This window comes from Equus caballus, chromosome 16 (assembly GCF_041296265.1).
Source record: "Equus caballus isolate H_3958 breed thoroughbred chromosome 16, TB-T2T, whole genome shotgun sequence".
Classification (NCBI taxonomy): domain Eukaryota; kingdom Metazoa; phylum Chordata; class Mammalia; order Perissodactyla; family Equidae; genus Equus; species Equus caballus.
This window is the reverse complement of record NC_091699.1, coordinates 56,551,647-56,564,777: the sequence shown is the minus strand read 5'-3', so window position 1 is coordinate 56,564,777 and position 13,131 is coordinate 56,551,647. Positions and strand designations below refer to the sequence as shown.

Sequence of the window (13,131 nt, the reverse complement as noted above, 5' to 3'; positions counted from 1 at the left end):
CATTCCTGAGTCCATCAGCCTCTTTGGGAACAAGAAGTTGGAGGTGAGCAACCACTGGATTGCTAAAATGACCTTCATTTGCCTCTCACTCAGGCTCCTGTGATTTAATAGGCCAATGTCCTCCTCATTACGGACATCTTTCTCATCCCAGGACATGTTGTCACCTGTAGTTTGTGAGTTTACCTCCTGCTTTGCAACAGAAAAGATCTAAAACTTGCCCATTGACTTAACCCTCAGAATACCTTCCTGCTATACCATCAGCATTCTTGTTAAGTAAAAACTAGCTCTGACTGAGAAAGTAAAATCTACATGGCTACTTATCAGGTAGGAAAAACATAAAAAAAGCTGTAAAGTTAACAGGAAACAATATTTCTGCCAATGTCATGCAACATCTGTAAAGTGTCTTAATAACCCTACTCTTGAGTCACCACTGCTTTACTCATTGAGAAACTTTGTTCTCTAAAATCAAACTCTCAGAAACTTTGGTCTTTGAAATTTTATCAGTAAAAATGAAACATCTCACTCTTGCCTGGAAGATCTAAGTCACTTTAACATAGAAAAGCAGTTTCAATTTACAACCCAGGTGCAAAGCTTCAGAAAAGGGTTTTTGGACAACATTTTCATGGGTCCATTTTGCTGTCTAGGCCTGATGTTGACCCCTTTACACAGTCCTGCTTTGCTTTGAGCCTTTCTAAACAGTGTTTCATTTAAGCTCCATCTAAACAATGGAATTGTTTAAATTCCATTCCACAATCCTGTAACTGTATCTTTTCCTTCATTTGGTTAAATGCCCCATGGTGTTTCTGGTGTGCAGCGCCCCTTACTGCAATGAATCAATACACCTACTTTTGCTGGGCTACAGGTTTATTTCGGGTGATTTCAGGTTGACCGGGGTTGGACACTGTATTGCTCAGCTTCAGGTCTCCTAAAATGCAAATTTTTAAAACAGATGTAACAACGCATTTTTTTCACTCCTAAATATACATGCACCTGTCCACCATGCCAGGTAGGCATGCATAGAACTACTATGCCAATTTGTCATAACTGGGATTGGTTCACACATCTGAAAGTTTACAGGAACAAGAAAGGAAGTCAGATTTGGGGGTAGCTTTTGGTTCACGTCTTGAACAGGCTCAATTTTCTTTCTCTTTGGGGCCCCAGACATTTTGTCTGATAAACTAATGCCACCATCCCTCATGAGTGAGAAAAAAACGAGACACATCTACTCAGCTGCAGCTGACAGGAATACTGGGGTCCAGCTGGTTACAAGTGGACGGTTCTGGCCACGGTGACACGCGCAGGTACTCTACAAACACTGCAGGGAACTGGGCGTGCTGCTGCTCTTCCCCACGTCCTCCAGCTGGGACCCGGGACCTGTGCAACCCCTCTGCTCGGCGCCTCGGGGCAGGAACCCGAAGCGGAGAGTACACCTTGCCCCTCACATCTGTCTCTTGCCACAGCAAGAGCAGTGAGGCGCGGTTCAGGGGCACACAACCTCCAAGGCAGCTCGCACGAAGGACCAGCGGAATCCCTTAAACGTGAGCGCCTCTGGCCGCCAGCTTTGTTGCAAGGGCGCACCTAGGCTCGACCTCCCTCTCGGCGATTGGACGAGCAGCTACGGCGTAGGTCTGCAGGGGGAGGCCCGAATAGACCACCGAGCGGCACCAAGACGCCATGTTGAATCCTGGCATCACCCACGAGTTGCCCTTCCTGCCGGTGATTGGACGAGCCAGTTGGTTCTCCCGGAAGGGGCGTAGCCCGCCAACCGGAGCTCTGCATGTGCTGGTCTGGTTATCTGGTTTCTGAGGTCTGTAGTTGCTAATGATTGTCTTGTTCATTCCTGGACTCCTGCGACCTCACGAGGTAGACAAGGCTTTCTTAGAGCTTCGAAGAAACCTGAAAACTGCCTGGGGCTGCTCGGGAGGGGATCTTGAGATGCTTCTTCAAGGACACGCTGTCGTTCTCTAGGAAGAAAAAGTTGGGAGCACATTCTAGGAAGAGGGGGCCCAGCTGCAGGAAAAGTCGCCAGAATTGTAGCTATAGCGGGATTAGGGATGAGGGACACAGAATGCCCAGAGAGGAAAACCTAGCAAGGTGTTGGGGTAAGCTTGTGGAGGGCCTTGAATGCCAGGCTAGGGAGTTTGGGCTTTATCCTATAGACTAGGGAATAAAAATGAACATTAGGAGGATTTCAGACAGAGATGACATAATCAGATAATTAACTTTAGAAAAATAATTCTGTTCCTGTGTGGAGTATCCAAAAATGTTTCCCAAAGTGTGTTCAGTGAACCAGTAGGGGAGCTTGTTTTTAAATGCAGGTTCTGGACTCTCTCCACACCTGCATATCATATTCTCTGCTTGTAGACCTAGGAAACTCCATTAAAAAACATTTAAGTTAACATATAATTGGGGAAAAGAAATGCACAAATCATAAGGGTAGAGCTCTGAATTTTCACAAGCTGAACACACTCATGTAACAAATATCCAGACGAAGAAACACCACCAGCAGTTCAGAAGCCCCTCTTCCCCTCCAGCCACTGCTGCCTGCGACAAGGGTAAACACAATCATTACTTCTAACAACCATAGATTAGTTTGCCTGATTTGAACTTTATATAAATGAAGTCACAGCATAAACTCTTTGTGTCTGATTTATTTCAGCTATGTATAAATTCATCCAAATTGTTCTGTGTAGTTGCTGTTGACTCCACTGCTACAGACTTCCACAGTTTATCCATTCTCTTGTTTATGGGCCTTGGATAGTTTCCAGTTTGGGGCTACTACCACAAAAGTGTTGTTATGAATGTTTTTATTCATGTCTTTTGCTTTGTAAATTATAAAGCAAGATACCAAGGCCTAAAGACTAATTCATTCACACCCACTTATTGAGCCCCTTATCAGGCATTATGCTAAGAAAAGAAGATGGCCAAGGTCCTGCCCTCATGGAACTTATTCCATTTGGCACAAAACTAGAACTTAAGTGAAAAGAAAAGTAAGTCAAACAATTGCAATTGTGGTAATAGCTCTGAGGGACAAAAGGCTGAGCTAGAAAAGCAGGAAGGGAAATGACCTATTTCTTTTATGTGGTAGTCCGGCTAAGTCTCTCAGAAGAGCTACTAGAAAAAAATACAAGAGATGGGTTGGCACTGCCATGAGATAAGTACAAACAGAGGGAAGAGCATTCCTCAGGGGAGACACCAGGTGCAAAAGTCACAGAGCAGGAGACAGCTTAGCCTGTTCAAGACCAGTGTGGCTGAAGCACAATGAAGGGGAACGGGGCTAGCATAAGGTGTGTTCGGATACAGGAGCATATGATGCAGGGCCTTGTAGCCCTGAGTAAGGAGTTTAGATTTTATTCTAAATACTGTAGAAAGCCACTGAAGTGTTTTAAACAGGAAGTGATGTGATCTGATTTATTTTTTAAAAAGATCCCTCTGACTGATGAGCAGAGAACAGGATTAAAGGGAGCAACAGAGAAAGCAGGTCACTTAGAAGGCTGTTTGAACAGCCCTGGGAAGATATGCTGGGCACAGAGCTTAAAGAAAAGGACTGAATACATCTGGGAATTGTCAGCACAATGATCACTACCATAATCAAGTGATGAAAGGCAACAAAGAGATATCCTGCATGTGTTCTGATGTGGTGGATCAAGGGCACCACACTTCTACCAAAAATGCATAATCTCAATCTAATCATGAGGAAAACTACAATAAATCCATATTGACAGACATTCTACAAAATAACTAGGCTGTATTTAAAAAACGTCAGCACTATGAAAGACAAGGAAAAGCGAAAGAACCACTACGAAGTTTTTAAAAACTAGACATGATAACTAAATGCAACTTGTAATCCTCCATTAGATCATGGGCCAGGAAAAAAATTTTTTTCATTTGCTTTGAAGGACATAAGTGGGACAACTGATAATATTTGAATAAGGACTGCAAATTAAATAATAGTCTATATACCGTTATTAATTTCCTGATTTTGATCTTTGTTCTGAATACGTAAGATAATGTCCTTGTTTTTAGGAAATAACACATTTAAATATGTAGAGATAAAGGAAAGTGTCTGCAATTTCCTCTCAAATGGTTCCTAAAATAACCGATAGAACGATAAAGTAAACATAAAATGTTAATGTTTGGGGAATCTAAGGAAGAGTTTATGGGAATTATTTGTAGTAGTTTTGTAACTTTTCTCTAAATCTGAATTACTTTAAAATGAAAGGTTAAAAAAATTACTAGGGTCACTTAGGGAGAGGGAAAAAACAATACTAAGCCACGAGCAACAACATTTAGACAAAAACAGAGAACTGACTAATAGAAGGAAAGATGCAAGAATGTCAAAAAACTAAGTCAAATGGAATGCGGACAGAATTACATTGGACGTCATAGCTTCTGTGCTCTTCTTCACCCTAAAATTCTAAGAGATGACCTTTCTGCACGTCACCCGCAAGATCACCGAAACCAATCCCTCGACTCACGTCCGGGAAAAAACACGCCAACTGTGGCCGGCTCCGCCATGTTTTCCCAGTGCGCATGCGTGTGCGTTCGCACGCACGCACGCTCCAATCCAAACCAATCGGTGCACACGTCGGCGTCTCCCCCGCCACAGGGCGGGGCGGCCTTCTACACATGCGTACGGCTGGGCGGGCCCTGTCTCTTCTCGCCGAACGCCGCCAACATGGTGAGTATTGCCGTTCTGGGCTCCAATTCTCACCGCCGTGCAGCTCTGCCGCTGCCTCTGCAGGGAAGCGGAGGCGCGGAACGGTGCCCAGCGGCTCTTAGGTAGCCCGTGGTGAGGGTCCCGGGGCTGGCGGAGCACGGAGTTTGGGGATTTCCCGGACGTGTGGCAGGCGAGCTCGTGGAGGGCCTGGCCGACCCGGCGCGCCTTGGGCCACGCGTGCGCAATGCCCCCGGCGGATCCCGACTGCTGGGGCGGTGGGTGACCTGGTGGGGCAGCCGAGGCCGAGCTGGGCTGGGGCTGGGGGGCTGGTGGGCTGGGGAGTTCAGGCCCCATAGGCCTGGAGGCCCGAGGGAACTCGGCTTTTGCCGCCGCCGGCTCTGCGGATTTTGTCCGTCCAGGTCGAGCCATGACACTTGGCCGTGTTCCCCCCCGACGTTCTTTTCCGCGGTACTTAGCCACGTTGTCTTTAAGCTGCAGAGCCTTATAAACTAGCGAGTATTTTTAGTCAGCGTCGCTCTTCTCCCCCCCAACCCCCCATTTTAGGTGTTCAGGCGCTTCGTGGAGGTTGGCCGGGTGGCCTACGTCTCCTTTGGACCTCATGCCGGGAAGCTGGTCGCGATTGTAGATGTTATTGATCAGAACAGGGTAAGTGTAAGGAAAAGTGTCACAAGTTTAGTTCACGTGGCAGTGAATGGTATGTAGTATACGTGGTAACGGTGCTTATTCCAATGGTCCTCTAAGGTAGGAGTGCTCTAGGTGGTAGCTTTAAGAGTATTTATCCATTTTGCTTACTGTTACGTATTGCACTGAGATCCTTGATCTTATGTATTCTAGGCTTTGGTTGATGGACCTTGCACTCAGGTAAGGAGACAGGCTATGCCTTTCAAATGCATGCAGCTCACTGACTTCATCCTCAAGTTCCCACACAGGTAATTATCCACCAGCCTTCATCCCTCCCCAGATTTGTTTATACCAGTAAAAGTTTGCTTAGTTGAATTAAAAAATGTTTTTGCTATTTCGTTTTTCCCCTGAAAATATAGTAGACAATGTTGAGGAGAGAAAGCAATTTAGAAGGGGGATTTACAGTGTAGATGTAGACAGGTATTATTTACTTTTTAAATGTCTCGTGATCTGGTAGTTCTCTGGCTTTCCCTTTATCCAGATTTGCCATCCTCTTTCTTGTTCCCCTTTCAGGATTTACACAGCAAAGATCTCCCTACGGAATTCTTTTTTCTTGGAAAATATTAGTTAGTTTTGCTTCCAAACAAAGATACTGATTTCTTTTCTAAAACTAGCTATCATTAGTTCAGCTTTTACTGTGTGTCAGTTAGTATTTAACATACATCATCTCAATATGGCAGCTGCTAAGCATGTTCTACCAGCTGCTTGAAAGGAATTGAGACAGTCAGTGGTGAGTCTTTCTTCGCACGTTGTAGATTATGGAAGTTAAAACACCGTGGTGTGTCGTTAGAGAGCTGCAGCGACGGTGCAATGGAACGTGTACTGTTACTTTATTTTTTAAGTATACTGAGTTTTCATACTTGAAATATTTGAAAGAAATTCAGAATGATTATAGTTGGATTTTATGATGATTGACCACAAATCTTTAAACATTTTATACAGAATAAAACAGTAGGCCTAAGGATTAACTTCACCTCATTCTCTATGAAAAGGAAATCATTTTGTACACATCCACTATCCTGGAGTGGTAGTATACATAAGAGGTGATTTTTAAATCCAGAAAATGGTCTGGTTTGCCTTTTTTATTAAAGTTGTGTGTTTGACATTATAAGGCATCCTGGCTTAGTGAACTCCGTTCAAATAAGTAAATGGCAGTGGAGACAACTAGATCTGGAAGTATAAAAAAAGAGAAGGATAATTTTGGCATTGTTTTGCGTACACTTTTTAATTTGAGGTATAAATTGTGCTTTTCAGAGGACACAAACCTGTCCTTGGATTGGCGTGGCTTCAAAGCTAATTCCTTAATCTATGGTGTTGCTTCTTTTATAGTGCCCGCCAGAAGTATGTTCGACAAGCCTGGCAGAAGGCAGATATCAATACAAAATGGGCAGCCACAAGATGGGCCAAGAAGATTGAAGCCAGGGAAAGGGTAATGACTTAAGATCATTTGAATTCTGACCTTTTCTTTTCTGGAGGGTTGGTATGAGAGGGGTAATATCTTTGTGTGTTTTGTGTTTTTTTTTTTTTTACAGAAAGCCAAGATGACAGATTTTGATCGTTATAAAGTCATGAAGGCAAAGAAAATGGTAAGTTTTGAAAAATTATTCAGGATTGTTGTATTCTAACCCTAAACTTGATTGGTAATTCTGCTTACCCAAGCTTGGTACGCCAAAATTGACTTCATAAAAGTCTTAGATTTAAGGGTTGTCTTTTATACGCATATATGCTATATATGCTGGCAACCTATGTAGATGTAGAGATAAGATTGACAAAATATGTGCATTCATATGTCATAATTATACATTTTTTGCATGCATGTATGATAAATATTTATATTGAAATTTTTCAGAGGAACAGAATAATCAAGCTTGAAGTTAGGAAGCTTCAGAAGGCAGCTCTCCTGAAAGCTTCTCCCAAAAAGGCACCTGCTGCTAAGGGTGCAGCTGCAACAGCTGCCGCAAAGGTTCCATCAAAAAAGACGACCACTGCGGGCAAGAAGGCTCCAGCCCAGAAGGCTCCAGCCCAGAAAGCTGCAGGCCAGAAGGCAGCGCCTCCGAAAGCTCAGAAGGGTCAGAAAGCTCCGGGTCAGAAAACTCCAGCCCAGAAAGCACCTGCTCCAAAGGCGTCTGGCAAGAAAGCATAAGGGGCTGTTATAGAAATAATAAAGATTCTTTTTGACGTGCTAGCAAATCTGTTTGATCTATGGATTAAAGTCTTGCTAGGGCTGGGATTGTGACACAGATTGATGGTAGAATTGTTGATGTCATCCTTAGAGAATCAGTTACTTTGTCCCACTCTGCCCAGACTTGGCCAGTATAAAGTCGTCACACACGGTCATACGTAACTGGTTAATGTTCTCATGGGAAATTCTGATAATTAGGACACCAGGTGATCTTTTTTTTCCTCGTACAGATATGTTCTTCATAAATATGTAAAATCCCAGCAGCTTTTGATGCTTGAAAATTTAGTAAATTTTATAAAAATACACTGTAGAAAAGCAAGATTAACTAAAATGCGTTATGGTCTGTTAGTTTCTAGTTAACCTATCATTTCTAACCAACAGCTGGCTTCTCAGCTTCACTGGGATAATGGGGCAAAACTCATTTTTGCTTGGTTGTATTAATAGGCTAGAGAAAGTTTAATAGCTTCTGTGATAGAGGGAATAGTGGCAATTTTGGATTCTATGTCCTAGCCTGAAGGGTAGGGAGTTGTCTAGAGAAACTGGAATCTTCAGCTATGACTTGGAAGAAAGAGGGTGTAAGAGGAAGGGTGGGAATGTAGAGCACTGGCTAGAGAGCACAGAACAAGGAGGGTGGGGGGCACTGTAGGAAGCCATTGAGTGGATTTTTGTTTGTTTTGAGGAAGGTTAGCCCTGAGCTAACTACTGCCAGTCCTCCTCTTTTTGCTGAGGAAGCCTGGCCCTGAGCTAACAGCCGTGCCCATCTTCCTCTACTTTATACGTGGGACGCCTACCACAGCGTGGCTTTTGCCAAGCGGTGCCATGTCTGCACCTGGGATCCAAACCAGCAAACCCCGGGCCGCCAAAGCGGAACGTGTGAACTTAACTGCTGCACCACCGGGCTGGCCCAAGTGGTTTTAAATGGAGTGATAACCTCAGATGTAGATCATTATGCTATTAGACTGAATTTTAAGGGGTCAGGACTGGGAAGGTCAGAAATGGTATGAAGCTTGATAGTATTCCTCACCTTGACAGTGGTCCAAACCAAGTAAGTAGTGATGCCACAATTTAGGGCTTGATCATGGATTGGGCTGGAAGGGAAAGTCAGGAAACCAAATGTGGTAAGGGTTTCTGGCTTTTACTACTGGCTCTGGCTGTGGAAGAAAACGAGATGAGTTTTAAGACATGATACAGACACTCGGGGCAGATAGGCAAGGATGCTGACAACCTATATTCAGATCCTGGCTCTGCCACTTAGAAGCTGTTGTGATTTAGGCATGTCCCTTAATCCTCAAAGTCTGCTTTTCCTCTATGTAGTATGCTTCATGGAGTAGGGAAATCATGATTGTACAGCCCAGTGTTTGGCTCGTGGTGATAGCTGTCATGGTTATGACACGGAGAAGTCTCAAGGACAGATTGGGGATTTGTGGTATGTAAATGGTCATTCTAAGATTGCCCAGGATTAGAGAGGACAAGAATCAGCAAGAGATTTTGAAGGAGTGGTCAGAGGTAGGAAAGTAGGAGGGAGATAAGGAAGCCACAGAAAGAATGTTGGTTGAGATTGTCAAGGTGAGGGGGAGAGGGCAGTAAGTGAAGGAGAAGTGTTAGGTGGAGTTTGGAGGTTGTAATTTTGTAAAGTTGGAGTGACTAGCATGTTTGAATGCTTCTGGAAAAGCAGCTAATTGGAGGATAGGAGTTTGGTTCTTGAAGAAACAAGACAGAATGGAGCCTAGAGAAGAGGAACTGAATACCTTTACAGGACAGAGGGGCTTTGCATGAAGAGGAAAAGGAAGAAAAAGTTGGTTTAGATGCTAAATATGTAGGTTTACTGTCAGGAAATTGATATTGTCTCACTGTGATCTCTGAATTTCTTGAGTTAGAAAGCAAAGTCACACCGAGAAAGGGGGGAATGAGGAGATGTAGATTTGCAGAGAATGTAGGTTCGAAACTGTTGAGGAAAGGGGAGAGTGCTTCTGTCAGATTGCTGTTGACTTTGAAGGCCCTTTAGCTCCAGTCCATGACATGGGGCTCTGAAGAAGAGAATTTAAGGCTGAGAGGATGGGAAAGCTTCAGGGTGGAAGCAGCATTCAAGCTGCACCCAGAAAATAGTGCAATAACAGTGGAAATTGGGAATTCCAATCTAAGGGACCTGCAAGAAAGTGACTGAGGTGAGGCATGAGGCATAAGGCACCTGAAAGGGAGTAGGAAGGAGAAGAAGTAAGATGGGACCAGACAATAAAGATCTTGAGCTAGGGAGTAATCTTCAAGAAAATCTGTCTGGCAGCATAATCTGGATTGGGTTAGGGATGGAAGAAGAGATCAGGAAGTTATTAAAATATGCAGGCACATAATAGTCCACTCTGGTTATAGAAAACTGCGCACTTGTCCAGTTCTCATTAGAGAGGGGGATCGTGTAGGGGAAGAACACTGACTGCAGAGTCAGCCCCAGGTTTAAAGCCTGTCATTAAGCCTGAGCTCATTCTTGTACCCTAGATAAACCTCATCTTAAAAAACAGGGACCCGGATACCTGTCTTAGGCAAAATTGTGGCAAGGATCAAATGATGTAAACTTAGAACAAGGTCCATATTCCCGACGACTAACAGGTCTTCTCATACATTAGGTACTCAGTAATTTGAGTTGAATTGTGTTGAGCTAAATTGGCCTTAAAGGCAAAATTAGGAAATTGGGCAATTTGGTTTTCAGGAGCCTCTCAAACAGTGTCATGACCAGATTTGTATCTTGGATCATCCTGGCTGCAGTGTAGAAAGAAAGGATTGGAGGGGGCCAGGCTGGAGACCGGGAGAACAGTGAGGAGGCTGCTGCAGTAATGCAGGTGAGCGGAAATTCGGAGGAAGGAGTCAGCGATGACTCCCAGGTGAATGACTGACTCCGTTGGCTGGATGGAGAGTGGCGTGTTTTAACTGATATGGGGGAACTCTGGAAGAGGAACAGGAAGGTGGGGGAAGGATGAGACTAGCGTGGAACGTTTTGAGTTTTAGGCGCTTGTGGGTTAGCCAAGTAGAAATAAAACAGTGGACAGGTTGATACGCGGGTCTCTAGCTTAAAGCTATCTGCACAATGCCTGGCCAATTGGAAGCGCTATTGCCACGATGGTATCTGGACTGGAGAAAGATGTGGGAGTGTGTTATAGGAGAGTGGTAACGATACACAGGAATAGTAATGTTAGGAACAACAGAGCTAGCACTTATTTTGAATTATTTATGGTACAAAACCAGAAATTGTTTAAAGTGCTTTGCATGAATTGACTCAGTTAATCCACTGACTTTATGTTTGAAACTATTACCATTCTCAATTGGGAAATTGAGGCACAGAGTTTACGTAGCTTGCGCAAGACCATAGTACTGTGAATAAATGGTGGAACCAGGATTTGAACCCAGATAATCAGACCCTAGACTTTAAGATCTTAGATCACAGTCCAGAAAATCATCCATTAAGTGCAAGACAGGGGCTATAAATTTGTTAGCCGGTTAAGTTACCGCTAGTAAGCGTTAGGGCCAGAATTCAAAGCATCACAAGAAGTATAATGTGAATCTCCGTCCTTGAGGAACTGATCTTGAAGGGTGTTCAGCGATAGAGGAAATGACTGAGAAGAGCCGGTCCGGGAGCAATCGTTGAGGGTCTAGCATGTGCGGGAACCATGGAGAAGGGCCAGCCTCCCGGCTTCCTAGAGAGGCGCTAGGAGCGTGGGCTGCTCGCGCTTCCGCCTGGGCTATCTTTGGCAGTGTTGCCCGCGACCCCTATGAGCAGCCGGGAATTCGGCGATCCAGCTCCCCGAGGGTGTCCTGGCCCGCCCCGTCCCGCAGCTCTGGCGTGTGGGCCTCGCGGGCGCCGCCCCAAGCCAGGGTCCAGGGCCCTGCCGGCAGAGGCACGATCGACCTTCCTGCCTGGAGAGCTGGCCTGACGTCCTCTGGCTCGCGGTACTCAGGGTGGGGGCCTGTGACGTTTGGGGTCTCCTGCTTCCCAGGGTGCAGCGTCCGCATCCCAGTGGGGTCTCCGGTCAGCATCTCCCACTGGGATGTTGAACGCCTTAACCTTTCCCCTCGGGGCCAGATCATGTTGTCCTACAACCTGTGGTTGGTCCAGGGGCCCCTGTTACCCTACTTTCTCTCCTGAAGCTCGTTTTGGGTCTTTGACGTGGTCACTGGAAGCATTCAGTGCAAACTACTTAGTAATGCATTTATAGTGGGCCAGGGATTTTCTTAAAAACCACGAATCCACAGCGGTTCTTGACTCCCACTTCACAGGTATTCTTTCTAGGAATTTCCAGCTTCACCAGGCAGATTTGTAGAATGTACAAAGGGAGCCGTTGCAGCACCACTTGAGAAGGTGCATTGAGAACATCCAGAGTGTCCTAAGGATATCTGTTTCCAATGAGAGTGGCCAAGAGACTGAGGGAGGAAGAGGTGGCAAGTATGGAAAACAAGACAGGGTCAGTCTCATTGTGGTTCTCTCTCCTCTTAGCTCTGCAGGTTCTTGCTTTTCCAAACAGAGAGGGCAGTGCATGAAGCCAGGGTCATCAGCCATGCACCAGACAGTGTGGTCCCAGGTGAGCTGAGCTTTCTTCCAGCTTTCCATATTCAGAACAGATATGAAAGATCATTACAGGACCAGTAGCCTGACTTGGCCAGTCCCGTGCTTGCTTAGCCTCCATCAATAGAGTATGGCAGAGGAATATGTTAGGGGAGTTGATGAGGGAGAGTAGGTAAACTTGGGAGCATCAGGTTCGTTGGGAAAGAGGGAAGCACTAGGTAAGAAATTCTCCTAGAAAGTGAGAATGAATAGCCGTGCAAACTGAAAGTGTGGTCCACAGATGAGCAGCTTCAGTCTCACCGGGGCATTTGTTGCAAGGGCATAATCTCAGGCCCCACCCTGGATCTCTTGAATCAGAATTTACATTTATACAATATCTGGGGAATTAATGGTCAAGTTAAAAATTGAGGAGGCCTCAAATATTGTGAATCTGCATCACAATACACAGAAGAAGGCCACCTCCTGAGATTAAACAGGCACACCCACAGGAGGAGTTTGCCCTGCAGACCTGAGGTTAGGGTACAGTGGAGCCAAAACTGGGAACATTCAGAGGGTGTGGATTGATAAGGGAGGTGGATTCGTGGGGGAATGCTGAGTTTGGAGCTGAAGCTAGTGCCTCTAGCCCAGTGCAAAGACTGCAGCTTAACGTCTGTAAGAGTCTGCATCCTTTCTTGGCACAAATTCATGCAGCCTTGCAAGCAGATGTTCCTCCAGAGTTTTCTTGGCAGTAGAGGATGATCTCACTGATTTTTTCTCCAGTGTCCTAGATCATGTAATGAGAAAGCTGGGTGTTATCATGCAATGGATATATTGTGTAATGAGAAAGCTCTATCCCAGAGACTTAAGAGCAATGTGTATGTGACTCCTTTTTGTGGACATTGGACCATCCACTTCTGTTTTAGCACTTAAGCCAGAATTAGTTCTAAGTTAGGAAATGTTTCATCATCTGTGAATGGGCATTCATTCAGTCTCTTTTCTTCAGTGCTTTGCCTGGAGTATAATAGTAACTCAGGATTATGTTCCACTAAGAAAACCCCA

At 45.0% G+C, this 13,131-nt stretch overlaps 2 protein-coding genes across 5 annotated transcripts in view; both read left to right on the top strand.

Annotated features, from left to right (window-relative positions):
• The first annotated feature begins 856 nt into the window (after positions 1-856).
• RPL14 (ribosomal protein L14) lies at positions 857-7,552 on the top strand. Its single transcript, XM_023620697.2, has 6 exons — positions 857-4,681; positions 5,225-5,326; positions 5,516-5,610; positions 6,692-6,791; positions 6,895-6,948; positions 7,212-7,552. The coding sequence occupies exons 1-6, from the start codon at positions 4,355-4,357 to the stop codon at positions 7,503-7,505; spliced, it is 972 nt and encodes a 323-aa protein (XP_023476465.2). The 5' UTR covers positions 857-4,354; the 3' UTR covers positions 7,506-7,552.
• A 3,688-nt stretch (positions 7,553-11,240) lies between these two features.
• ZNF619 (zinc finger protein 619) overlaps positions 11,241-13,131 on the top strand; it is an 11,340-nt gene continuing 9,449 nt past the window's right edge. For 2 of the 4 annotated variants that reach the window (XM_070237945.1, XM_023620692.2), the window contains exons 1-2: positions 11,247-11,480; positions 12,025-12,109. In XM_070237945.1, coding sequence (XP_070094046.1) covers positions 12,065-12,109 — 45 coding nt within the window. In that variant the 5' untranslated portion in view covers positions 11,247-11,480; positions 12,025-12,064. Of the gene's footprint in view, positions 11,481-12,024; positions 12,110-13,131 lie in introns of all 4 variants that reach the window. The other 2 variants (XM_070237946.1, XM_070237947.1) reach the window with 2 other exon arrangements.

Coding starts and splice junctions, on each gene's coding strand:
- RPL14 (XM_023620697.2), top strand. CDS start 4,355: ATGGAATGCGGACAGAATTACATTGGACGTCATAGCTTCTGTGCTCTT. Junction 5,327..5,515: donor ATGTTATTGATCAGAACAGG/GTAAGTGTAAGG, acceptor TATGTATTCTAG/GCTTTGGTTGATGGACCTTG. Junction 5,611..6,691: donor ATCCTCAAGTTCCCACACAG/GTAATTATCCAC, acceptor CTTCTTTTATAG/TGCCCGCCAGAAGTATGTTC.